The sequence below is a fragment of the Hyperolius riggenbachi genome, chromosome 3 (assembly GCF_040937935.1).
Source record: "Hyperolius riggenbachi isolate aHypRig1 chromosome 3, aHypRig1.pri, whole genome shotgun sequence".
In the NCBI taxonomy this organism is placed as follows: domain Eukaryota; kingdom Metazoa; phylum Chordata; class Amphibia; order Anura; family Hyperoliidae; genus Hyperolius; species Hyperolius riggenbachi.
The window spans coordinates 54,085,937-54,112,625 of NC_090648.1; the positions used below are offsets into that span (position 1 = coordinate 54,085,937).

The 26,689-nt window shown below is 47.7% G+C and overlaps 1 protein-coding gene across 1 annotated transcript in view; it reads left to right on the forward strand.

Moving 5' to 3' along the window:
• The window catches only part of LOC137562610 (complement C3-like), a 340,327-nt gene that overhangs the window by 136,305 nt on the left and 177,333 nt on the right, over positions 1-26,689 (forward strand). The window contains exons 22-24 of the mRNA XM_068274113.1: positions 127-190; positions 10,254-10,340; positions 20,854-21,057. Coding sequence (XP_068130214.1) covers positions 127-190; positions 10,254-10,340; positions 20,854-21,057 — 355 coding nt within the window. The remainder of the gene's footprint in view (positions 1-126; positions 191-10,253; positions 10,341-20,853; positions 21,058-26,689) is intronic.

The following is a 26,689-nucleotide window of genomic DNA, read 5'->3' on the forward strand; positions in this document are numbered from 1 at the left end:
AGTTAGCTATATTTTTAGCAGTGGAACTTGTCATGTGAATGGTAAAAACAGAAAAAATGTATATTTTATATACCAGTCATATGTTAGAAATTCATGCAATTATTTTTTTTTTATTCTCTGTTACAGCCTGAAGGACAACGCATTGTTAAAGGAGAAACCATCTTTTTGGATCCAGTAAGAAAAGGCCAAAGTAAGTACCCAGGGCCGCTTCTTGGGCAGGGCGACCGCCCTGGGTGCAGACTGGCAAGTAGAAGAAGGGGGGGTGCAGGCAGAAGGACATAACCGCTAGGTAGCTGGTGAGGCGCAGTGCAGGCAAATGGAAGAAGAAAGAAGATTACCAGTGCAATCACCTTACTTGACTCCTCCTGGGCTGCTTGCGTCATACGTCACGTCATCATCATGTCACCACCGCGTGATGACACCTGATGGCCTGTAGCAGTACTGCAGGTAGTCAGTGCTCGGTGCCCATGGTGGAATCGGCTTTCTGGGCTGTCTTCGCCTGTGTTCTCCTGGTCCCTGCTTCCTCCTGGATGAGCGGATGGTCAATAGTAAGTAGGCAGATCTACTTGTGACCTGTGGCTGTGTGTCTGTCCCTAAAGAGTAAGAGTTTACAAGTCCACGGGGGTGGGGGCACAAGTTTTACACCCTCGCCCTGGGTGCAATTTAGCCTAGAAACTGCCTTATAAGTACCGTACTTTTGCTTGTTTTATTATTTTTCCTTTTATAGTGACGCACAGATACACTGTTATATGTTTCTACTGAACCTCTGCAGATAATGTTTCAAACAATTTCTCCTTAAAATCAGCATAATTACATCTTAACCACTTCCCAACTGAGGGGTTTTACCCCTTGACCACCAGAGCAATTTTCACCTTTCAGCGCTCCTTCCATTCATTCGTCTATAACTTTATTATTACTTATCGCAATGAAATGAACTATATCTTGTTTTTTTCACCACCAATTAGGCTTTCTTTAGGTGGGACATTATGCCAAGAATTATTTTATTCTACATGTGTTTTAATGGGAAAATAGGAAAAAATGTGGGAAAAAATTTATTATTTTTGAGTTTTCGGCCTTTATAGTTTTAAAATAATGCATGCTACTGTAATTAAAACCCATGAAATGTATTTGCCCATTTGTCCAGGTTATAAAACCGTTTAAATTTGTCCCTATCACAATGTTTGGCGCCAATATTCTATTTGGAAATAAAGGTGCATTTTTTTCCGTTTTGCGTCCATCCCTAATTACAAGCCCAAAGTTTATAAAGTAACAGTGTTATACCCTCTTGACATAAATATTTAAAATGTTCAGTCCCTAAGGTAACTATTTATGTATTTTTTTAATTGTAATTTTTTTTTTTATTGCAAAAAAAAAAATTAAAAAAAATTTGGTAATGTGGGAGGTAAGGAGTTAATTTTTTGTGTAAAACTAATTTATTTGTATGTGAAAAATGCTTTAGGGTGTAGATTTACTATTTGGCCACAAGAAGTACTAGGAGGCTGTGAAAGTTTTTATTTTCACAATGATCGTGCTGCTTATCGGAGAAGCAGCGGATCATTGCGGGGTTTAGATCAACGAACGGGAATGGATTTTCCCGTTCATTGATCTCCGGGCGAGCGGCCGGCGGCGTGTTTACGAGCGGGAGTGTGCGCTAGAGCGAGCGGGAGCTCGGGCAGCGGCGGGAGCGCGGAATGTACGGATTTCTCCGTCCCTGGTGGTGTAGGTATTTACAAACATAATGTTGGTTCTGGAGCGCCATGACTAAGGGCTTGTTCACTCTAAGAGTGATTTCATTTTAAAAAAAAAATCGCCATAAAAGCGCTAGTGCAATATTGCTCTATGTGAGTGTTCTCCCATGAGCGATGAGCTTTCTATCAAATCGCAAACACGGCTCCTGCACCATTTTCTGAGCATTAGCGATTCAATAGAAAGTATAGAGAAATCGCAAAGTGCTTGAAAAAGTGCTTAGAAAAGGGATTTCCCGAGCGCTTAAATGAATAAATACATTGGCTTCAATTCATCAAGCATTACCGCATTCGGTAATGCTGAAAACCGCTGAGTTAACGGAGCACTTAAGAAAATGTTAATTCATCAAAGCTGTTACCGAATGAGAAGCTGAAATGACAGAGCAATGAGATAAATTACCGACTTGTGCTCAACACATGTCAGCAAATGTCAGTAAATGTTAATTCATCAAGGTTAGTGCATTAGCTCACACATTCGGTGATTATCTCCAGCTCTCCCCTGTAGTTACAAGCTTCGAAAGCCTTCTGTGTGAATGTTTTCATGATTAGCAGGAGCAGGCAGCCAATAGAAACAGCCCCTGTTCTCCTGCAAGTGCCGCTGATAGGTGCTGATAGGTCACACAGGCTTCTCCACACAAGCTTCCAGACCCCCCAGGCAGTGAGCAGAGAGAACGGTGGTGTAACCCTTTGAGTCCCTGTTTGAATATGCAAAGATGCAAGTGGTGAATTCACCAAGCATGGCATTTGTAATGTCTCCAGGAAGTTTATCTACGTTGTGGCAAATAAGTAAAATGTTAAGAAACACTGATGGACAGATTCAGAGCAGCAGAGGCAGTATAAGTAACAGTAAATATAACACGTTTACATGTAAAGGGATGTCTGGATGCCTTCTATTGTTATCAGCTTGTAACAACACAGAGACATTCCAAGCTGCTTCACCACTCTGCTGTTATCTAACAGCCTTTGATGAACTGAAGCCGTAGTACTTCGGTAACTTAACGAACCTCTACCACACATGTGAAAATATTGATGAATTAGCACAGTGAAGTGTAAAATACCGAATGCGGTATTTTAAGGACTGGGGTTTTGTTATCGAACACCCTTTGATGAATTGAAGCCAAAGTGTTTATTAATTTCCGGGTCAAAGAGTGAAAAAAAAAACATTGCTCCACAAACGCGCTTAGAAAAGCGCTTTTCTAAGCAAAAATCGCTGGGAAAAGCGCTGACAAAATTACTCTATAAATCGATCATCGCTTGCGATAGCACTGGCAATTTATAATGTGAACAAGGCCTTAAAGCGGCTTTGAACACACAAATATTATGCATGCATGAAAAAAGGGCACCGGCTTGATAACGAATTAGCGCTGGTGGATAATGAAATCTCATTAACTATAAACACCGTTAACGGAATTGGTTAGCGATAAATCCCATTTCAAAACAGACGGGAGATAATAACCAAAAGATATTAACTTTAAAAATTGCTATGTAATTCAACAATACAGCTTAACCCAACCCTACTCTCACACAGAACCCTCCCCTGGTGGTGCCTAAAACTAATTACTCCCCCGGTGGTGCCTAACCCTACTCCCTCCCCCCCAGTGTTGCCTAACCCTAACCACCACCCCTGGCGGTGCCTAACCTTAACCGCCCCCTGGGTAGTGCCTAATCCTAACCACTCCCCCTGCAGAAACACCCTTTTACACATAGAAATGATAATATTTTTGATAGTGTAAAATCTTTACATACAAACAAAAAAAAAAAAAAGACAAAAACTATAACGTTGCAAGCTTCTAAAACGATAACATATTTCAAAAACTTTAATGTTCTGATGTTGTTAACGATATTTATCGGGCGCCCTTTTTTCTGCTTTGAGTGCCATATTCATTCTATGGCGGCGCCCTTTTCGTCCACCCGCAGCCGGCGCCCTTTTTTACCTGCTTCCGTTATTATTGTAATAATAAAATCATTGATCAGAAACTGCATTAGCATATGTTATTATTCCTGCTGGTTGCTTACAACGCGTACGTTAAAAAAGGGCGCCGGGAAAAAAGGGCGCAGGGTTTTAAAAGATAATCATAAATAGTATATATAAATCATTAAATAATGTGTATAAAATCGGCAATTTTAAAAACGTTAATCTTCCCTGTTTAAAAATTGAAATTTATAATAACGTTTTATAAAACATTAATAAGAATTTTACTAAAGCTATACCTAACCCTACTCTCACACAGAACCCTCCCTGTACCTATCCCTAACCCCTAGACCCCCCTGCTGGTGCCTAACCCTAAGACCCCCCTGGTGGTGCCTAACCCTAAGACCCCCCTGTTGGTGCCTAAACCTAAGACCGCCCCTGGTGGTGCCTAAACCTAAGACCCCCCTGTTGGTGCCTAAACCTAAGACCTAAGACCCCCCTGTTGGTGCCTAAACCTAAGACCCCCCTGGTGGTGCCTAACCCTAAGACCCCCCTGTTGGTGCCTAAACCTAAGACCCCCCTGTTGGTGCCTAAACCTAAGACCCCCCTGGAGGTGCCTAACCCTAAGACCCCCCTGTGATAAGCATTAATGTTTTAAAAAAATATGGTGCGGTTTTTCGTTTAAAAATGTAAATAAAAAAAAAATTGTACGGTTTTTCGTTTAAAAGTAATGTTTTAAAAAAATATTGTACTGTTTTTCGTTTAAAATAATGTGTAATCATGAGAAACAGTTATAAAACATTAAAAGTCTCCGGGCGCCGCTTTTAAAACGTTATTTTTCTCCGGCGCCCTTTTTTCCTGTTGGGCGCCGATTGAACGATATTTATTATGGGAGTGAATGGCGGCGCCCTTTTTGTCCACCTGCCTCATGCGCCCAAATTTCCTGCTTCCGCTTACAACTTGTACCATCATTATCCTGTCTGAAGCCATTAGAATGAAATACATACAGTATCTCTGCTGCCAAGAAAACAAAGGGGGCTGGAGCAAAGCAGTAAATCAATATTGTATTGTAAATAAACACATTATTGACCTGCACATGAAAAAGAAACAATTCCTTCCAGCTTATCATTTTGGAATGTTTTTATAAGTTGATGTATATTGTAATATGTTGATTATAATATGATTCTATAGAGAGCATACATAGTTCCCGGTTTCAGACACAGTTTTGTATTTGATCTGAGGAAGCAGACTGTGCTCTGCAAAACGTGTTATTGTTTACAGTGTCTGATGAATAATAAATCTTTTGTTTGAAATTGGCATTGCCCCTTCTTTTTAGAGGTAGGGCACTTTTATTATTTATTTATTTAATTATTACTAGCTGATGGCCCGGCATTGCCCGGGTATGCATTTGGCTGGTGTTGGCTCGGACTAACTTTTTCTAATTTTAACATACAATTACTTAATTACCCAATGACCTACGGTAGTTTGTGAGCCCTGTGGTCTTTGGCATCAATAATTTGCATTGAAATGAAACAAATCGGATTGGCTGTTTGTGGCTCCACCACCTTTTCTGAATTTGAACCCCAGTCACCCAACGACCAACTGTACCAAGTTTGAGGCTTGTGTCATTAACAGTGCAAGAATGACAGCAATTACATATTCCCCTTGAAAATCAAAAGGGGGAATTTTGATTGGCTTTTGTAGTCTCCACCCCACTTTCTAAATATTAACCTCTTGAGGACCGCAGTGCTAAACCCCCCTAGTGACCAGGCCATTTTTAGTAATATAGGCCACTGCAGCTTTAAGGCTAAGCTGCAGGGCCGCACAACACAGCATACAAGTGATCCCCCCCCCCTTTTCTCCCCACCAACAGAGCTCTCTGTTGGTGGGGTCTGATCGCTGCTCCCATGTTTATTTTTTTTTTAATAAAAAAAAACCCTGTTTCTTTAAATAGCTACCCTCCCTCCCCACAGGCAGCCAATTATGGCTGTCCCCAGTACACCGCTGCTGCCAATCGCAGCGCTGTACATGTAAATAGACGGCGATCATGCCGTCTATCAGTCTCCCGAGCGGTAATAGCCGCTCAGAGACTGAAGGGGGGGCGGAGCTCCGCCCCCCAAGCAGGAGATGCGCGCGCAGCCTGCGCGCGATCTCCTGCAAAACAGAGCCCCAGGACTTTACGCCAATCGGTGTTAGGCAGTCCTGGGGCTGCCGCCGCGGCCACGCCCATCGGCATGACGTGGTCGGCAAGAGGTTAATAGCAGTCACCCAGTGACCAACTGTGGAAAGTTTGGGTACCCTGCCATTAACAGTGTAACAATGGCTGCAGTTTACGTATTCCCAGTGAAATTTGTTTCCGCCCACTGATGACCCAGCATTGCCCTGGTAGAGTATTTGGCTGGTGTTGGCTGCGCCCACTTCTTCTAACCCTAACGCACAGTTGCTCAATGACCAAGTTTGTGAGCTTTTTGATCTTTGGCATCAATAATTTGCATTGAAATGTAACAAATCTGATTGGCTGTTTGTGGCCCCACCCCGTTTTTCTGAATTTGAACCCCAGTCACCCAATGACCAACTGTACCAGGTTTGAGGCTTGTACCATTAACAGTACAATAACAGCAGCAATTAAATATATTTATCTTTAAAATCAATAGGTAGATTTTGATTGGCCTTTGTAGGCTCCAACCACCTTTCTGAATATTAATCCCAGTCACCCAGTGACCAACTGCGCAAAGTTTGAGAACCCAACCATTCCAACAGTGTAAGAATGGCTGCTGTTTACATTATAGCAGTGAAATTTGCATTTGTCTCCGCCCATTTTTTGGTTATGGGAATAAAAAGTATCCTATACTTTATTCCAGGTAATGTACTATGTGTGTGCCATATTTCATTAAAATCCGTTCAGCCATTTTTGCGTGATCGAGTAACAAACATACAAACGTTCCCATCCTACTACTATAATAAATGGGAAAGTTCGGATGTTTGGATGTTTGAATTAGTGATGGGCGAACAGTGTTCGCCACTGTTCGGGTTCGCCCGTATTTTGGCCTGTTCGGGTTCGGTTCGGCACCCCCCGAACACCTCATGGTGTTCGGGATGGTGCTCGGCCACGCTGCCAGAACCCAAACAGGCCTTCTTTGTTCGGCCGAACACAGCCGTGTCCGGCCGAACATAGCCCCCTATAGGGTCCCAGCATAAAGGGAGAGCATGCCCCGAGCGCGGGGGGGGGGGTCGGAAATGCCCCCCACCCCTCCCCGCTAAGCTCTCCCTTCTGCTGGACCCTATAAAATTAAATCTAAGTCCCCCGAAGGTACCTTGCAGGCTGGCAGGAGGAGGGCAGGAAGCAGGCAGCCGGAGAGCATAGGCACTAGTACCATCTGGTACTTCCGCCCTCTCTCTGACGCACTTCCTGTTTACTTTTGTAAGTCGCGTCAAGAGACAGCAGGAGTACCGCGATGACGCGTACGAGGGTACGTGTCATCATGTAGATGACGCAAACCCTTGTACGCGTCATCGCGGTACTTCTGCTCTCTCTTGACGTGACTTACAAATGTAAACAGGAAGTGCGTCAGAGAGAGGGCGGAAGTATCAGATGGTACTAGCGCCTATGCTCTCCGGCTGCCCGCTTCCTGCCCTCCTCCTGCCAGCCTGCAAGGTACCTTCGGGGGACTTAGATTTAATTGTATAGGGTCCAGCAGAAGGGAGAGCTTAGCGGGGAGGGGTGGGGGGCATTTCCGACCCCCCCCCCAGCGCTCGGGGCATGCTCTCCCTTTATGCTGGGACCCTATAGGGGCCCCAAAGGGACATGTTCGGGTTGGGTTCGGGGTTCGGCCCGAACATGCCGAATATCGGGGGCATGTTCGGCCGAACCCCCCTGAACCCGAACATCTGGATGTTCGCCCATCACTAGTTTGAATATTTGGATGTTTGTTACTCGATCACGCAAAAATGGCTGAACGGATTTGAATGAAATTTGGCACACACATAGTACACTACCTGGAATAAAGTATAGGATACTTTTTATTCCCATAACCAAAAGGGGACAAATACAAATTTCACTGGAAAATGTAAACTGCCGTCATTCTTACACTGTTAATGGTAGGGTTCTCAAACTTTGCACAGTTGGACGTTGGGTGACTGGGATTAATATTCAGAAAGGTGGGTGGAGTCTATAAAAGCCAATCAAAATTAACCTATTGATTTTCAAGGGGAATATTTACATTGCTGCCATTCTTGCACTGTTAATGGCACAAGCCTCAAACTTGGTACAGTTGATCATTGGGTGACTAGGGTTCAATTTCAGAAAGGGGGTGGAGCCACAAACAGCCAATTAGATTTGTTTCATTTCAATGCAAATTATTGATGCCAAACACCGCAAAGATCACAAACTTGGTAATTGAGTAATTGATTAATTGTGTGTTAGGGTTAAAAAAGTAGGCACAGTCAACACCAGCCAAATGCATAAGCGGGCAACGCTGGGTCATAAGTGGGCGGAGACAAATACAAATTTTACTGGAAAAATGTAAACTGCAGCCATTCCTACACTGTTAATGTTACGGTTCTCAAACTTTGCGCAGTTGGTCAGTGGGAGACGGGGATTAATATTCAGAAAAGTGGGTGGAGTCTATAAAAGCCAATCAAAATTAACCTATTGATTTTCAAGGGGAATATTTACATTGCTGCCATTCTTGCACTGTTAATGGCACAAGCCTCAAACCTGGTACAGTTGATCATTGGGTGACTAGGGTTCAATTTCAGAAAGGGGATGGAGCCACAAACAGCCAATTAGATTTGTTTCATTCCAATGCAAATTATTGATGCCAAACACCGCAAAGCTCACAAACATGGTAATTGAGTAATTGCCTAATTGTGCGTTAGGGTTAGAAAAGTGGGCACAGCCAACACCAGCCAAATACATAAGCGGGCAACGCCAAGTCATAAGTGGGCAGAGACAAATACAAATTTTACTGGGAAAATGTAAACAGCAGCCATTCTTACACTGTTAATGGTAGGGTTCTCAAACTTTGCACAGTTGATTACTGGGTGACTGGGGTTAATATTTAGAAAAGTGGGTGGAGCCTTCAAAAGGCAATCAAAAATTACCTATTGATTTTTCAGGGGAATATTTCATTGCTGCCATTCTTGCACTGTTAATGGCACAAGCCTCAAACCTGGTACAGTTGATCATTGTGTGACTGTGGTTTACATTCATAAAACAGGGTGGAGCCACACACAGCCAATATGATTTGTTTCATTTTAATGCAGGTTATTGATGCCAAAGACCGCAAAGCTCACAAACTTGGTCAATGAGTAATTGATTAATTGTGTGTTAGGGTTAGGAAAAGTGGGCGCAGCCAGCACCTGCAAAATACATAATCGGGCAATGCCCGGTCATCAGTAGGCGGAGACAAATGCAAATTTCACTGAGAAAATGTAAACTGCAGCAATTCTTACACTTTTAATGGTAGGGTTCTCAAACTTTGCACATTTGGTCACTGGGTGACTGGGATTAATATTCAGAGAAGTGGGTGAAGCCTATAAAAGCCAATCATAATTCACCTATTGATTTTCAAGGGGAATATGTAATTGCTACCATTCTTGCACTGTTAATGGCACAAGCCTTAACCCTGGTACAGTTGGTCATTGGGTGACTGGGGTTCAAATTCAGACAAAGGGGTGGAGCCACAAACAGCCAATCAGATTTGTTTAATCTCAATGCAAATTATTGATGCCAAAGACCGCAAAGCTCACAAACTTGGTTATTGAGTAGGGTTAGGGTTAGAAATAGTAGGCGGAATAGTGTTAGGGTTAGAAATAGTAGGCGGAGCCAACACCAGCCAAATACATACCTGAACAATGTTAGGAAATAAGTGGGTGGAGAAAAATACAAATTTCATTGCGCAAATGCAAACTGCAGCCATTCTTACACTGTTAATGGTAGGGTTCTCAAACTTTGCACAGTTGGTCACTGGGTGACTGGAATTAATATTCAGAAAAGTGGGTGGAGCCTATAAAAGCCAATCAAAATCCACCTATTGATTTTTAAAGGGAATATTTAATTGCTGCCATTCTTGCACTGTTAATCACCTGTACCTGGTACAGTTGGCCATTGGGTGATTGGGGTTCAAATTCAGAAAAGGGGTGGAGCCACATCCAATCAGATTAATTTTATTTCATTACAAATTATTGATGCCAAAGACCGCAAAGCTCACATACTTGGTCATTAAGTAATTGTGTGTTAGGGTTAGGAAAAGTGGGCAGAGCCAACACTAGCCAAATACATACCCGGGCAACGCCAGGCGTCTAGCTAGTTTATAATATTAGTAGGATTATTTTAGTTACATAATAGAGGTATACCTGTCATCCACTACCACCTATTTTGGGGGCGACTTCTGTTACATTCAGCTGAGGCAAAACAATAAATGTGGTGTGTTTATTTTTATTTTTTTACGTTTTTAAACATAACATAAAACTGGGGTCATTTTTAGGAGTAGGAGGACAGTTACAATTGTTTATCTCTTCAATTTGTCTTCACTTACGTTTCACTTTAAGATAATAGAAAATATAACACCTGTCATTAAATTATCTTTTGGCAGATGGGCAGCAGGAAGAATTAATCTCAATAGTGAATTTGACAGATATTGTGCCCAATACAAAGACTGAGACGATAGCCACCATTATAGGTGAGTACTTTACAGAGGCGTAACTGCAACAGTGGTTGCACTGTTGTGGGAGAAGGGGGACACCTGTTATATCATACCAGACAGATGGGAGGCTTGTGGCTCCTACTTATCTGATCTATACAATGGGCAACTACCTATCTAACCTATACTGGGGGCTCCTACCTATCTAACCTATACTGGGGGCTCCTACCTATCTAACCTACACTGGAGGCACCTACCTATCTAACCTATACTGGAGGCACCTACCTATCTAACCTATACTGGGGGCTTCTACCGATCTAGCCTATACTGGGGCACCTACCTATCTAACCTATACTGGGGGCTCCTACCTATCTAACTTACACTGGAGGCACCTACCTATCTAAACTATACTGGAGGCACCTACCTATCTAACCTATACTGGGGGCTTCTACCTATCTAGCCTATACTGGAAGTGCCTACCTATCTAACCTATACTGGGGGCTCCTACCTATCTAGCCTATACTGGGGGCTCTTACCAATCTAACCTATACTGGGAGCCACTACCTATCTAACCTATACTACGGGCACCTACCTAGCTAACCTATACTGGGGGCTCCTACCTATCTAGCCTATACTGGGGGCTCTTTCCAATCTAACCTATACTGGGAGCCACTACCTATCTAACCTATACTACGGGCACCTACCTAGCTAACCTATACTGGGAGCTCCTACCTATCTAGCCTATACTGGGGGCTCTTACCAATCTAACCTATACTGGGAGCTACTACCTATCTAACCTATACTACGGGCACCTACCTAGCTAACCTTTATAGGGGGTGCCTACCTATCTAACCTATATTGGGGGCAACTATACTGGCTACCTATATTGGAGGCAGCCACCTAGCTAACCTATACTGGGTGCACCTACCTATCTAACCTACACTGAGGGCAACTATACTGGCTACCTATACTGGAGGCACCTACCTGGCTAACCTATACTGGGAGCAATTATACTGGCTACCTATAGTGGAAGCACCTATACCTGGTTACCTATACTGGGGGGACCTATAGATGGCTACCTATACTGGATGTAACTAGATCTGGCTAATCTATACTGCGGGCACCTCTACCTGGCTCCACGGGAGGGGGCGTGCAATTTTCACACCCTCACCCTGGGTGCAATTTAGCCTAGAAACTGCCTTGGCCCCAGCACACACTATTTTAAGCGGATGCCCCCAGCACCCACATTTCAGGCCCTGGTAGATTATTGTGGCTTTTAACAGGGACGTTTATGGTGATGCCTTAACTTTCCTGGAGTGGCAGCAGTGGAGTTCTGCAGTTCTAACACTATGTAGCAGAACTCAAAAGGGACTGTGCCGGGCAGCTGCCAGAGTTCAGTGGCTATACAGCTGGGAACAGTAGTGCACCAGAGAGTGGCTACATTGTAGCTGAACTCCAAGCTTTGGTGGAGGTTAGTGTCAGGCATCAATAGGGGATTCTTTATTATTTATTTATTTATTGTATTTATAAAGCGCCAACAGATTACGCAGCGCTGGACATTAGTTTAGGTTACAGACAATGTTTAGGGGTGACATACAGCAATATGACAATACAGGAATACAAGAAAGACCAGATCACACAGCACAGTATGAGCACAAGGTAATGCTTAGTCAGTCGCTAGATGGGAGCATGGAGATTAGGCAAGTTAGGTTCACTCAGATGCATAGCATGGGTGCACAGTAATGGAGGTGCATGATCAGATAGGATGCAAAAGGAGGAGGACCCTGCCCAAAGGCTTACAATCTAGAGGGAGAGGTAAGGACACGAAAGGTAGGGGACCAGAGTTCAGCTGTGGGTTTAGGGCACTTGTGAGGGGTAGTAGGCCAGAGTGAAAAGGTGAGTTTTGAGGGCTTTCTTGAAGATGTTGGAGGAGGGGGCTGCCCTAATGGGTGGAGGTAGGGAGTTCCATAGTGTTGGAGCAGCTCTTGAGAAGTCCTGGAGGCGTGCATGGGACTGGGTGATGCGGGGGACAGTTAGGCGAAGTTCATTGGAAGAGCGGAGTGAGCGGCTAGGTGTGTACCTCTGAGTAAGATCGGAAATGTAGGTTGGACAGGTTTTGTGGACAGATTTGTAGGTCAGACACAGTATCTTGAATCTGATTCTGGACTGGATAGGAAGCCAGTGGAGGGATTCAAGGAGGAGATCCGCCATGGTGGAGCGATTGGAGCAGTGGATAATTCTGGCTGCCGCATTCATGATGGACTGCAGTGGGGCTATTCGGGTCATAGGGAGACCAGACAGAAGGGCATTGCAGTAGTCAAGGCGGGAAATTATGAGGGCATGAATGAGGAGTTTGGTGGTGGCAGAGGTCAGGAAAGGGTGAATCTTACAGATGTTACGAAGGTGGAAGTTGCAGGACTTTGTGAGGTTTTGGATGTGGGGAGTGAAGGAGAGTGCGGAGTCCAGGGTGACACCCAGACAGCGGGCTTGAGAGGTAGGGCGAATGGTAGTGTGGTTAACAGTGACATGCACATCTGGGAGGTTCATGGATGGCCGGGGTGGGAAGATCATAAATTCCGTTTTGTCTAGATTTAGTTTCAGGAACCTATCGGACATCCAGGAGGAGATGGCTGATAGGCAGGAGGAGACCTTGTCCATGGTAGTGGTGGATATGTCAGGGGTGTGGAGGTAGATCTGGGTGTCATCTGCATACAGATGATAGTTAAAACCCATGGAGGAGATAACCTTGCCAATGGAGGATGTGTATAGGGTGAACAGTAGGGGGCCAAAGACCGAGCCTTGGGGGACTCCCACCAAGAGGTGGTTGGGGGTGCACGAGGACTCATTGAAGGCGGTCGTGAAGGAGTGGTTGGAGAGGTAGGATGAAGATTATCTGTAAAATTACAGATATTTTATTACTGGTATTTGGCACCTATTTTTCCACATGCCTTTTTTTCTGTGTATGCCACAAAAAGGTGTCCAGTTAAAGCTCGTATTACTTCAAGGGTTAGAACTTTTTCGAATGAAAAAAGCCAGTTTTACTAACCTGGGGCTTCTACCAGCCACCTGCAGTCTCACTGTACCCACAACGATCCTCCAGTCCCCTGTCGCGGCTCAGTTTTGGTTTCGCCAACTGAGCCTGTCGTGGCTACTGGCCTTGGCCACATGTGTCCTCGTTCACATTCCCACCGCTTTGAGCTTCCTGCATAGGCACAGTATGAGAAAATACCATATTTTTCTGAATATAAGACACACTTTTCCTCCCCCAAAAATGGGGAGAAAAAGTCAGTGCGTCTTATATTCCAAATGTTAACAATTTTGTATATTGGTCTTAGCCGAGGCAGCATGTGCGGGAATTTGTCCCCCCTCTTATGCGTAGCCCTGGAGTTGATAGCCGCTGGTCAGATGCGGCGTCAGTGCAGAGCGGCAGTTATGCCAGGATACTGTGGCCGTGATGTAAATGGATGTTGGGGAGACAACCGGAGATCAGCCTGCTTGGCTGGAAGTAAGAGGCATGCTATTCGTGCAGAGCGCAGCGGAAGGCGTTATTACCGATCCGGGATCCAGCCGACGAGTCCTCCATCTGCTTCTCTATCTTCAATACCGGCGCACGCTGATGCCCGTCTTGTTACTTCCTGGTCTGCTGCTCTCTCACTGCGTGACTCTGACGCATGTGAGCCGCCGAGGTCATGCAGTGAGAGAGCGGCAGACCAGGAAGTAACAAGACGGGCATCAGCGTGCGCCGGTATTGAAGAAACAGAAGCAGATGGAGGACTCGTCGGCTGGATCCCGGATCGGTAATTACACCTTCTGCTGCGCTCTGCACGAAAAGTATGACTCTTACTTCCAGCCAAGCAGGCTGATCTCCGCAGAGGTGTATCTAGAGGGATGCAGACATGGCTTGTGCCATGGGCGCCACAGCACCAGGGGGCCATGGCTGCCCCCTTATTCCTTGTGTCCCACTACCATACTGGAGGATGCCTTTTGGGCATTTGCACCTACTTTTATGCTGAAGGATTCGTACCTATACTGGGGGGGGGAACTACTCATACTGGGAGACATGTGTCACTACATGTTCCACCTCTGCAACATCTCCAAGACCCGCTCCTACCAGTCCCCTGACACCCAGGGCCAGTTCGTCCATGAGGCGGGGTGAAACAACTTCCTCAGGTGGCACCTCCGGGGGGCAGTACATGCCTAGCCGTTGATGTGGGGAGCAGCCGAGGTGGAGGGGGTAGGTAGCAGGAAGGGGGTATTGGGCACAGCGGCGGGGAGGGGGGTCAGGCCCCCCCTTTTTAACCTGGATCCCCTGATCTGCGCTCCCCCTCCAGCTTTTACACTTCAGCAGCAGCCGCCGCTATTAGTAAGAGGCAGTGGGCAGGGATGACTCAACGCTTCCGCGTTCCAGCGTGCGTTCCACTGTCATCACTTCCTGCAATGCTGTCCACTTGCAATACAGTGGGTGGCATTGCAGGAAGTGACGACAGTGGAACGCACACTGGAAAGCGGAAGAGGTGAGCCATCCCCGCCCACTGCCTCTTATTAATAGCTGCTGCTGAACTTTAAAGGCTGGAGGAGGAGCGCAGATCGGGGGACCCAAGTTATGGAGGGGGGGTCTCTGACCCCCCTCCCCGCCGCTGTGCCCAATATCCCCTTCCTGCCCGGCGCCCCCCCACCCACCGCTGGGAAGGGTGGGGGGGGGGGGCGGCGATTTCTCACATGTTTGCCTCAGGTGGCAAAAAGTTTAGAACCAGCCCTGCTAACACCACTAAACTCATCATCCTTGCCCTTGTCATCTCCCACCTAGACTACTGCAATTCTCTTTTGTCTGGCCTCCCCTCTAACCATACTGCCCCACTTCAATCGGTAGTTAATGCAGCAGCCAGACTGATACATTCTTAGCTGCTTGGGAGCCCTACACTGGCTCCCAAGCAGCTTTAGGATCAATTTCAAAATCCTTTGCTTGGCGTACAAATCCGTGCACAAGACCTGCCCGACCTACATCTCTGATCTGGTCCACATGCATATACCAGCCAGCCCCCTCCAATCCTCCAATGACCTGCGCCTAGTCGCACCACGCATATCTCAGTCCCATGCACAATTTCTCAGTCCCATGCACGATTTCTGGACTTCACTAGGGCTGCCTCCACTCTCTAGAACCCGTTCCCACCAGCCATTAGGCTCGCCCCCACCTTTAATACCTTCAAACAAGCTCTCGAGACTCACCTTTTCATGCTCGCATACCCCCCTAAACCAGCACCATAATACGTTCTGTTAGACACCCTCTGAACAGATGCACCTTTTGTCTCCACCCCAGCCCTTTAGATTGTAAGCCTCTGGCAGGGTCCTCTCCCTTAGTGTTTCCAGCTTGATTATGCAATCTTACTGACAATCGCCCCTCTTGTGGACTAGAACAGTCTCTATTTTGACCTATGACACTGTACTGTTATCAAATCATTTGCATGATCTTGTTTTGTTGTGAGTCTCCTGTATGTCCTACCTTGTATGTTAACCCATTTATCTATTGTGCGTAATATGTTGGCACTTTATAAATACAATAAGTAATAATAATAATAAATACATATATTGGCAGGGGGCTACTAATTATATGGGGGGACACCTGTCACTACCTATATGGGAGGGGGGTTACTCGTACTGGGGGACACCACTTACTACCTATACTGGAGTGTGTACTTATACTGAGGGACACTTCTCATTACCTACACTGGGGGACTACATATACTGCGGGGACACCTCTCACCACTTATGCTAAAGAAAGCTACTGGTACTGGGGAGACACCTCTAATTACATATACTGGGAGGGCAACCTAAGCTGGGGCTACCTGCACTGGATTAACTACCTCTGGCTACCTAAACTAGTGTGCTAGGTTTGGTTACTTATACTGTGGGGGCTGTTTATATTGAGGGGACTCATAACATTGCAAGATAATAAGCTGTTATTATAGGGCAATGTGGTCTAACCGGGGGGGGCGCAATTTCAGTATTTGCCATAGGCGCTATTTTACTCAGATATGCCCCTGGATCTCTGGCTGTCTCCCCGACATTCATTTACATCACGGCCACAGTATCCTGGCATATCTGCCGCTCTGCCCTGAAGCCACATCTGATCATCGATGGGAGCGCAAATGAGGACACTCACGGCCAGGGCCACGCAGGCGCAGTGGCCAACGACAGGCTCAGTCGACGAAATTGAAACTGAGCGGGCAACCAGAGGATCAGTGAGGACTGGCATGGGCACAGGGTGACTCTGGGGGGCCAGTAGAAGAACTAGGTAAGTAAACCTAGCTTTTTTCATTAGACTTTAGGTTCCCTTTAAGCTGGAATAGTTTTCAGCGTCAAAACCTCCACTCTGAAGATGATCAAGCTCCCTGCACCAAAACTAACATACTTGGACAGGATTTATACTCGTGTATAAGTCTAGAAATGTAGGTCTAATTCACTTCATAAAAGTATAGGGGTTGACTTATACACGAGTCACGGGCAAAACTGAGCACACTGAGTAATGTGTGTACTAATAGTGAGATTCCCATTTGCAGCAATTTACCCAGTGGTAAGTGATAATTTAAGTAAAGGAAATACCAAGAGAACACAGGTGTGAAAGTCCTGGCCACAACAATTAACAAGGAAATACTGGGCTGCATGAAAGGAAGTGAATAATTGCAGCACTTGGGAGCTTGGAGGAGGTATTGGCTGCACTTAAGGAACAGGAGGGGTTTAGGGCTGCCTGCAATACTGTATGCAGTCAGGGCCGACCTTCAGAAATTTTTGGGCCCCAAACTGGACAAACTATCTGGGCCCCCCACCCCATGCCAAAAACAATCTGCAGAAAAAAAAACTCTTTGAAGAGTAAGACCTGGATACACAATGAGCCTGATTCACAAAGCGGTGCAAACTTTTTCGCGGACTTTTGCGCACGCAAAGTGCCGCGATTCACGTGAGCGAATCACGGCAAATTGGGCGCACAAAAGTCCGCGATCGCGCGAATCGCGGCACTTTGCGCGTGCAAAAGTCAGTGAAAAAGTTTGCACCGCTTTGTGAATCAGGCCCAATGTGTCTGAGAGAGCAGAGTAACTGCCCAGTGTAATGTTTGCAATGACCACAGTGCCTTTCCAGAGCTTTCAGAGCACCGGAATGTATATAGTTTATCTTTAGGGCTATTTTTAGTACTGTCTCTTTAAAACGGAACTGATGAAAACCTAATACATAACCTGAAAATTTTTCACTGCAAACGGAACTGATCCTGAAGGGACCCGGACCTCCTGGATCCGTGTCCAACTGACAGTTTTGGCTGCAAATGCAAGTGTGAACCGGGCCTTATGCTGGATGTGGACTGCATCCTCCGTTCCCCTACCCACGGCTCCATTCAGCTACAGTTTGGACGGAAGTAGGCCCTGACCCAAGGAAGAAGTCTTTGCCCTGCATGCACAGTTCAGTCCTCATGTACTGCTGGCAGCTGCTATGAGTGCAGCACGCCGCTCAAGAAGCCACTGGGAGCGCAGACACATCATCCTGAATAAATTGCTCATATGCTTTATGCAAACGGCCTGAACTGCGCATGCGGGAAGACTTTTACTAGTTCAAACACCCCGTCCCCCTAGTCTGGACCAAGTTGAAGCTGAACGGATTTGTGAGGGGCAGAGAATGGAGGACACAGTCTGTGTCCATAGATTGCATTTTGGACAAATAGTATGGACACTGCTTCATTACAATTACCCAGGATATCATTAAACTGCTATTTTTTTCTTTTTTACTTTAGACTTCCTTTTAACTTACCTGGGGCATTCTTGCAGCCCCCTGCAGTCACCCTGTGCCCACACTGTCCGTTCGGGGCGACCCCCATCAAAGCTTCCAGCCACGCACCTCATTGCATCCCCATACACAGCAGCATTCTGTGCATGCGCAGTATGGGAAAATTGTTTCTGCTCATAAGTAGAATGTTCCTGTGATGACCAGCCAGCTTTGAGGGGGTTACCACTGCTGACTGGAGGGCGTGCACAGGGTCACTATAGGGGGGCTGCAAGTGGCCCCAGATAAATTAAACTGCATTTCTTTTACTTTAATAACCTTTGAAAGAATACCAGAGCCAAAAGGAATTGGAAAAACAGGGGGAGCAAGCATGTATTGTTCTCATGTCCGTTCTATTCCAGCCCCTTCCTTTGTGTTGCCTAATTGCCCCCTTGCACCCTCTTCCAGGTAGGCAAGTTGCACATGTGCGTGTCACGGGTACGTTGTGCATTGCTCCTGGCCGTGGTTGCGCGATATAGGACTTGCCCAGCCGGGCCAGTGTCTGCGCACTACTGCAACTTACTCACTGACCCAGTTGCACAGAAGAGGCTGCAGGGGGGGATTTAGGTGACAAAGGAGGGAGACGCTTATGGCTCTGGTATCTTTTAAAGTGTACCTGAGATGGTACACTGGGCCTCATTTATACTGACCTGGGGATTCCTCCAGCCCCATGAGGAATGTGGCCTCCCTTACCATCCTCTTCACCCCCTTTGTTCTGACGCTTTGACTCCTGGTAATCCGTTCAGTCGCCGCGCCAGTCGTAGGCTTCTGCGCATGCTTGTGGTACTACTGCGCAGACACAGAATGCCCCTGTCTTTGGGAGCGAAACAAGGGGTGCATGCGCGGTCAACTCGCGTACGCGCAGAGGAGTGCGGCTGGACGGAATACTGGGATGCATAGTGCAAGAAGGACAAGGAGTGAGGCCACAGTGCTCATGGGGATGGAGGAAGATCCAGGTAACTATAAATAAACATAATCTAAGATTCACTTTAAAATAAGCCCCATTAAGATGTATCTTAAACAAAATAATAAACCTTCAAAAAAAATCCCACCCACCCATCAATACATACTTTTTTTCAAGAGCCTGGCTGTGCAGTGCTCTGTGCTGTCTGGGTCCTGCTGTCTGTGTTACGGTCCCACATGTTTCTCTTTGCTGTTAGCTGATCTCTCTCCATTTCTCCACCTCCCATCAGCCCCTGCGCAGTGTGAGGAAGTGAGGAGGAGACATGGGGGGTGGAGCTGAGCTGAAACTAGAATCCACCACCAGCTCAGGGAGGCGGGACAAAGAGGAGAGAGTATGGAGAGAGCAGTGTGATGAGACCAGCCACACAGTAGAGATGAGAAGTTCGGATCTTTTCAATGATCCGGATGATTCGAATCGGATCATTGAAAAGATCCGGATCTTTGATCCGAATCTTGGATCATTTTACTACCGAAGCATTCGGGGGTGAAATGAATAGCAGGACAGGTCTTTCCCTGCTGTGGACAGGAGAAGGGGAGGGGGGTGGACACACAGAGAAGGGGAGAAAATGGACAGAGGGCAGGAAGTAGACAGAGAAGGGAGGAGGGACGAGCAGAGAGCAGAAATGTTTGCTTGCACACAATACCCACATGCTGCAATCATATGCTTTACATGTATTTCACCTATATGCTCATCTGTGTACTTTGAATGCAAACGTCGCACAGTGAAAGAAAGCATTCCCCAAAGCATTCCCAGAAGTAAAGTGCAGCTGTTTAGAGCAGTGCAGGAGGATCATATTGCGCTGCAATCACAGTGCCTGCAAAGTTACTGAGCTGTGCTGAGCTGAGCCAAAAGCTTCCAATGTGTTCACTGTGCACAACTACGGAACAGACAGCCTATAATCAGCAGCACGTTATAGCCAGTATGTGTGCTCTACACATATCTGGCAGTGGCACCCATGTCCCCTCTCTCTCATCTACCTGTCTCCCTGCAAGGCTGGCTCCCATCCAACAGAGCGATCCATCTCAGCTCTGCTTCCAGGACCCCGCTGCCCGCTGAGAGGGGGCGCGTCGCTGCTGGCCTCTCCCCTTTTGCGATCCGAATCACTCATTTTGATGATTCGGATGATTCGACTCACAAAATAGATTCGGATCAAAGATCCGAATCGTTCATGATCCGGACAACACTACCACACAGTCACAGCATCCTGCCCCCCTCCCTCCCCCCCAGCAAACAGCGTGAGTAGGGAGAGATGAAAAGCAATGCAGCAGCAGCAGGGATGGATAAGGGAAATGTACAGTACATTACTGCAGCAGCTGGGGCCCAGTTTGTGTGATTCTGTGCCCCCAGGGCCCTAGAATTAACAAGGCCCCTCCCTGCTCTCATGTCAATCATGTGCTGTACCCTGTATGCAGTGCAGTCATTAATACCTCCTGAGACCCAAGTGCAGCCATTAACTTTTCTGGGTAGACTTATACTTAACTCAAGTCAATAAAAAAAATCCAGCTTAAGAGGGGTGATTATTAGAGTCGACTTATACACGAGGTCAGCTTGTATTCGAATATATACGGTATTTTATTTTCCAGCATCTAACCGTGTGTGCGTAGGTTTCTGTGTGCATGACTGCAACAATTATTAGGTAAGCAACTGAAGAAGTTTCAAATATAAAAAAATAAATAAATACAGGCCTTTACTGTGGTAGACTGGACTGCAAATTTGGATTCAATATCTATAAATGTATGTAAATACGTATCCCTATCACTCACCCCTCTTTGTGTAACACAGGAACTCCAATTAGTGATGTGGTCCAGGACTCTATCGATGGCATCAACTTGAATAACCTGATAAATCTCCCCGAGGGATGTGGAGAGCAGGTCATGATGAAGATGTCTTGTACTCTGCTAGCCACTCATTTCCTTGATGCTACCGACCAATGGACAAGAGTGGGTGTAGATCGAAGAGCGCAAGCTATTAGATTCCTAAATGATGGTAAGAATGGAAAGACATAGATCCTTTTTCAATTCACTTTTTCTCCAAAGTTTACACACCTCATCAATAAAATGCCCTTTAAACACTTGCATACCAGCAGTCTCTGTCCCCATATGGACCAGAGACTGCTGGTATCGCAAAAAGGCACTTACCAACAATTCGGCGCACTAATCCGCAGCAGTCGCTGGTCACACCACTCTCCCATCACCGCAGGGCCCTCTCTCTGCTGTCGCTATGACGGCAGAGCTGTGTGAGCCAGTCACGAACTGCTTTCATTGGCTGCTTTCATTGGCGTAGTTTGAGGAAGCAGTCGCCGGGGTGGGAGTGATTGTTAGCGATCCTGATGGCCCTGGATTGCAGTCTGGAGGACTGAGAGATGGGAGAGAGGTCCCTATAATTAGTGTTGGGCGAACAGTGTTCGCCACTGTTCGGGTTCTGCAGAACTTTACCCTGTTCGGGTGATGTTCGAGTTCGGCCGAACACCTGATGGTGTTCGGCCTTTTAGTTCGGGTTCGCCCGAACTACTCAATGCCGGGCCGAACAGGGCCCCTGTTCGGCCGAACAGGGCCCTGTTCGCCCGAATACGGCCCCCCTATGGGGTCGCAGGCATAAGGGGGGAGCATGCCCCGATCGCGGGGGGGGGGGGTCGGAAATTCCCCCACCCCCTCCGCTAGCGCTCCCCCCTCTGCCCGCTTCCCCATAAAAAAAGTTTGCGGAAAGTTACCTACTAGTGGTGGGCTGGCTGGCTGTGGTGAGATGGATCATGAGTGGAGGAGTCCGACTAGTCTAGCAGCCGCGTTGAGGCCGGGCAGCGGGCGGTTCAGCGGTAGTACCCTTGTGGTACTTCCGCCCTTTCTCTGACCTCACGTCCTCTACGTGATGACGCATACGAGGGTACGCGTGACGTTCGGGGGTCCCATTGACTTGCATTGAGTTCGGGGGTTCGGGCCTGTCACAGGAGCCCTTGTGGCTGACCGCACTTAGCCTTCTAAACGGTGCCAGCGCACAGATCGTGCGAACTCTGGTCGCAGTCAATGCGCAGGAACCGTTAAGAATTAGCCGCAGACAACTCAGAAGGGAGCCTGTGAGACACGGGTGATTACAACGTCACCTACTGGTTCAGAGTAAACTGCCACCACCGCGGTTACTATGGGACCGTGGGGCCCACTAACTGACTGACTAATCCTGCGAATAAAACGGTTAAACACACGATATTCTGTCTAGCCAACAACAAACAAACAGTAGCGTATCTTCAGAGACCCGGGATCATTTCTGTGTGTGCTGATAAGCAGGGTAGCGGAAAGTGAATGACTTGGAGAAAGTCGTTTATTCACGCAATATAAATAATTAATATATACAGACAATTATGAAAATCAACAATTATGAAAACAGCAATAGCCAGTATGAAAAATAAAAGAAGGGAGAAAATTACTTAGTTCCTGGAAAGATGTCCTTATTGTGGGAAGAATCATAAAGTCCTTGGTTTCAAAGTCCAGAGTTCAGACCAGGTGGATACCAGCATATCCTCAAGCTGGCATCTGATGAGTGCAAGATGGTTCAGTGTGGAGGACACTGAGTTTTAGTCCTCAGCCATTCTTATGCCCCTGCTTCAGTAGGAGGGAGTGAGGGCGGGCCCACACACCCCCTTAGAACATGAGATGAGTCCTGCCCTTGTCCTGGAGACCAGAAATCATGCCTTAACCATATATGGGCTCTATCTCACAGAACCGTACAGGTCAGGGCAGATTTACTAATATTTTCAGATCTGCCTCGATGTACCCAGCAGTCTGATACCAAACATGAGGGGTGGGACCCCTGTGGTACCATTAGGGCACTGTTGGACTGCCTAACGGGCAGTCTTTACCTCAGAAGGTTCTGAAATGTTCTCAGACCCAACGCCAGGCAGGGCCCTACCTGCTCTGTTAGTTTGGAGGGTCTGCCAGCCTGGCAACACAGAAAATATGATACATATAGCCATTTATGGAATATGAGAGACCCCTGGGATTTATACCAGGTCATTCCCAGGCAAAGGTTCTTTGAAGTTGGCAGCAGCAAGCCACATGTCGGCTCCCTGCTGGGAAAAGGAGTCGGAGTGTCTGAGTTCCCTCACTCTAAATTTGGTTCTGTCATGGTGTTTGTCACCTTATACCTGATGGATGGGCCATCAGCACAGCTTGAAGCCAGGGACTCTCTGGGCCCAGGCTCATTAGCATATCAAAAGAGCCATCCTGCAGTTAAGGTGATGCTATTCCTCTGCTAAGAAAGGACTGCAGACCTCCTACACACTAAATCCAGATTCTATCGATTTGAAGCGCAATCGACGCAGAGAATCGAGTGCGATCGCTTTTCTTCACGGGCGGTTCCAGGACGCGCCTGCGTCCCCGCAATCGTCCGTGACAGCCCCCCCCCTTGTCCGTGGCTTAGCCACTCATCCGCAAGATGTGTGGCGGCGCCGCTAACCTGGCTGACGGGTCTCGAGTTGCCGGTACGGCGGGAAAACCTATTGGAGCCTGTGGCTCGGTTCCCCTGGACCGGTCGCGGTCGGCTACCCTCAGGGTTGACCCAACATGGACCGTTCTGGACAGGGCGTTTGCGCCACTGCAGTCGGACGTGGTGTCTGCCGGGACTGCGGACAACGGGCAGTGGGTTGGTTAGGTCAACAGCCAGCCCACGCAGGGTTCCCCTGCTGAGTGGCTGTGGACCTAAGGGAACCCCGCGGGAATCCCTGGACCTTCCCAGCTCCTGACAGACGGCACATGCCCTGCAGTAGTTGGCTACATCCCTGTTCATCCGGGGCCAATAAAACTGTTTCCGAATACCGGCGAGTGTCTTGCGGACACCCGAGTGCCCGGTCAGAGGATTACCATGTGCGGATTTCAGCACATGTCCCCTGAACGCACTCGGGACCACAAGCCATTTGGTATTCGCGTGGGATCTACCTGTAGCTGTACAGACTCACTGTACAGTCTCCCACCTTCCCAGTACACCTTGAAAGCGGCCCCGTCTGCGAGGGGCTCAGCGGCTTGCTTCCTGAGCACCTCCAGGCTTGGGTCACTTTGTAGTGCGGCTGAGAATATGGCGCTGTCAGTTTCAGCCAACTGGCTCATGTCACACGAGGCCAGCGGCTGAAAGGTCTCATCCCTGTGGTCAGAGGAGGGGGAGGAGGCCGGAACCCCCTCCACCTGTCCTGAGCTCGGGTTCTGAGCAGTGCAGCTGCGCGGTACTGCTAGCACCGGTACACTGTCAGAATGGCACAGACGGACATTACTCAAATCATCATTGCATGCAGTAATGACATTGACAGGTATAGACATTTTTTCATTACAGACAGGTTGTACAGTAAACTCAGGTACAGTTACAGCATCATCACAACAGACAGTCTGTACCTCAAACTCAGGTGCCTTTGAAGCAGGCACTATTGAACCTGGTACCCTTGAACTGGGCACATTCAACCCACCTCCCCCTGGTGCTCCCCCAAGTGTATAAAGTACCTGGTGGTGGGTGGAGAGTCCGTCTCCTTCCGTGAGCGACAAGGCGGTCGTGGCAGGTTCATAGTAGGACACAAGCTTGCCCAAATCAGTCCCTAGCAACACAGGGACTGGGAGATCCTTCATAACCCCAACAACCCTTTCTTGGACCCCTCCCACTCCCCAATCCAGCTTCACTCTGGCATGGGCTATGTGGAAAAGGGTGCGCTCTACTCCAGTAAGGGCAAGGGATCGGCTGGAGCTGATGCTCTCCTTTGGCACAAGATGTGAGTGAACTAACGTGATGTCAGCTCCGGTGTCTCGAAATCCGGTGACAACTTTGCCGTTCACTCTAACAAGTTGCTGCTGGTCGGTTCGGTCGCGGATTTCCTTTCCGCGGGCAAACAGGACAAAATCGGATGATCCAGGCTGTGGTTCGCTGGCGGGCTGCCTCTGCTGTGGGTGAGGTGCAGGTGATGCAGATGATCCAGGTGCTGGTGGTGTCTGTCTCCGCTCCGGACAGTCGAATTTCATGTGTCCGGGCTGGCGGCAGTAGTGACAGGTGACCTCTCCAGGCGCTGCAGGCCTGGGTGCAGCAGCTGCGCTGGGTGGCCTCTGTGGCGGACGGCTCACAGGGGCAGGAGGGTCTGCCGAGGTATTGGGCTGACCTCCTCTCCAGCTGGATGGAACAGTTCTGCGGGTATCAGCCACCCGGGTAGTTGCAAAAGTCTCAGCAAGGTCTGCAGCGACAGTGGCTGAAGCCGGCCTGCGTTCTAACACAAACTGTCGTACATCAGCAGGGCAAATGTTCAGAAATTGTTCCAGGACTATCAAGTCCTCCAGGACGCCATAAGACCCTTTGGTGAGGCCTAGAGTCCACTGCCGTAGGGTGGTGAGCAAGCTGCTGGCCACATCTCGGTACGAATCAGAAGACTTTTTCTGCCAGGCCCTGAACTTTTTCCGATAGGCTTCTGGCGTCAGCTGGTACTTCGTAATGATAGCGTCTTTTATAGCAGCATAATCATTATCCTTCTCCGCAGGCAATTCTGCGAAGGCATCAAGCGCTTTGTAGCGCAGCAAAGGTGTCAGATGTCTGGCCCACTGGTCTTGGGACAGACGATACTGACGGCATGCTTTTTCAAAAGACCGCAAAAACAAGTCAATGTCAGTGTCTTTTTCAATATTAGCAAATTTAAATTTTGCACTTACGGGTGCTGCAGCTCCTTCAGCAGGGAGGCTGGGCGGTGAACTCCGGCTGGCCTGTTGCACCTTTGCCATGTTGAGCTCATGCTGTCGTCTCTCCCGCGCCTCTGCGGCATCCCTCTCCGCGTGGCGTTCTGCAGATTGGCGCTCCCGTTCCTCTCGTGCTTCCATGTACTGCATGTACTTTTCCAGGTCAGTCTCCATCAGCTTTTGTAATGCCTGCTGCATTACCGGGTCAGCACCCATGGACAGTCCAGTACTGGCCGGTTCCAGGCGAGTACTTTCAGAAACTCTGGGGTTGGGGTCCACACTAACATTCTCTGGCGTAACTGTTGCAACAGGGCCCGCAGGATGCTCAACCTCTGTACGCCTAAGATCTTCAGCCTCTGGTTCCCCTTGATTGTCAGATGGGCTGGTATCCACCTCAGCGGACACTCCCGGCTCCCGCAGTTGCTGGGCATCCCATCTGGACAAGTCTGCTATCAGGTCCCGTTTTGTCTTGCGGAGGATGCCAATGCCCCTCTCTTCGCAAAGATTTTCCAGGTCTGCTAGGCACATGTTCTGGTAGTTCCCGGACATTTCCATGCCAAATAAAATAAAACTTTGGGGAGGGGTACTGGCTACACAGTCTCTCTGTATATATAAAAAATATATTGCCTTCCAGCTACACCAACGAATTAGTTCGTTTCTCGATAGCGCTAGCGCTATCGTAGATACTTTCAGCACAACACAGGTCCCAACCGCTGCCTAACACTGTCACAGGAGCCCTTGTGGCTGACCGCACTTAGCCTTCTAAACGGTGCCAGCGCACAGATCGTGCGAACTCTGGTCGCAGTCAATGCGCAGGAACCGTTAAGAATTAGCCGCAGACAACTCAGAAGGGAGCCTGTGAGACACGGGTGATTACAACGTCACCTACTGGTTCAGAGTAAACTGCCACCACCGCGGTTACTATGGGACCG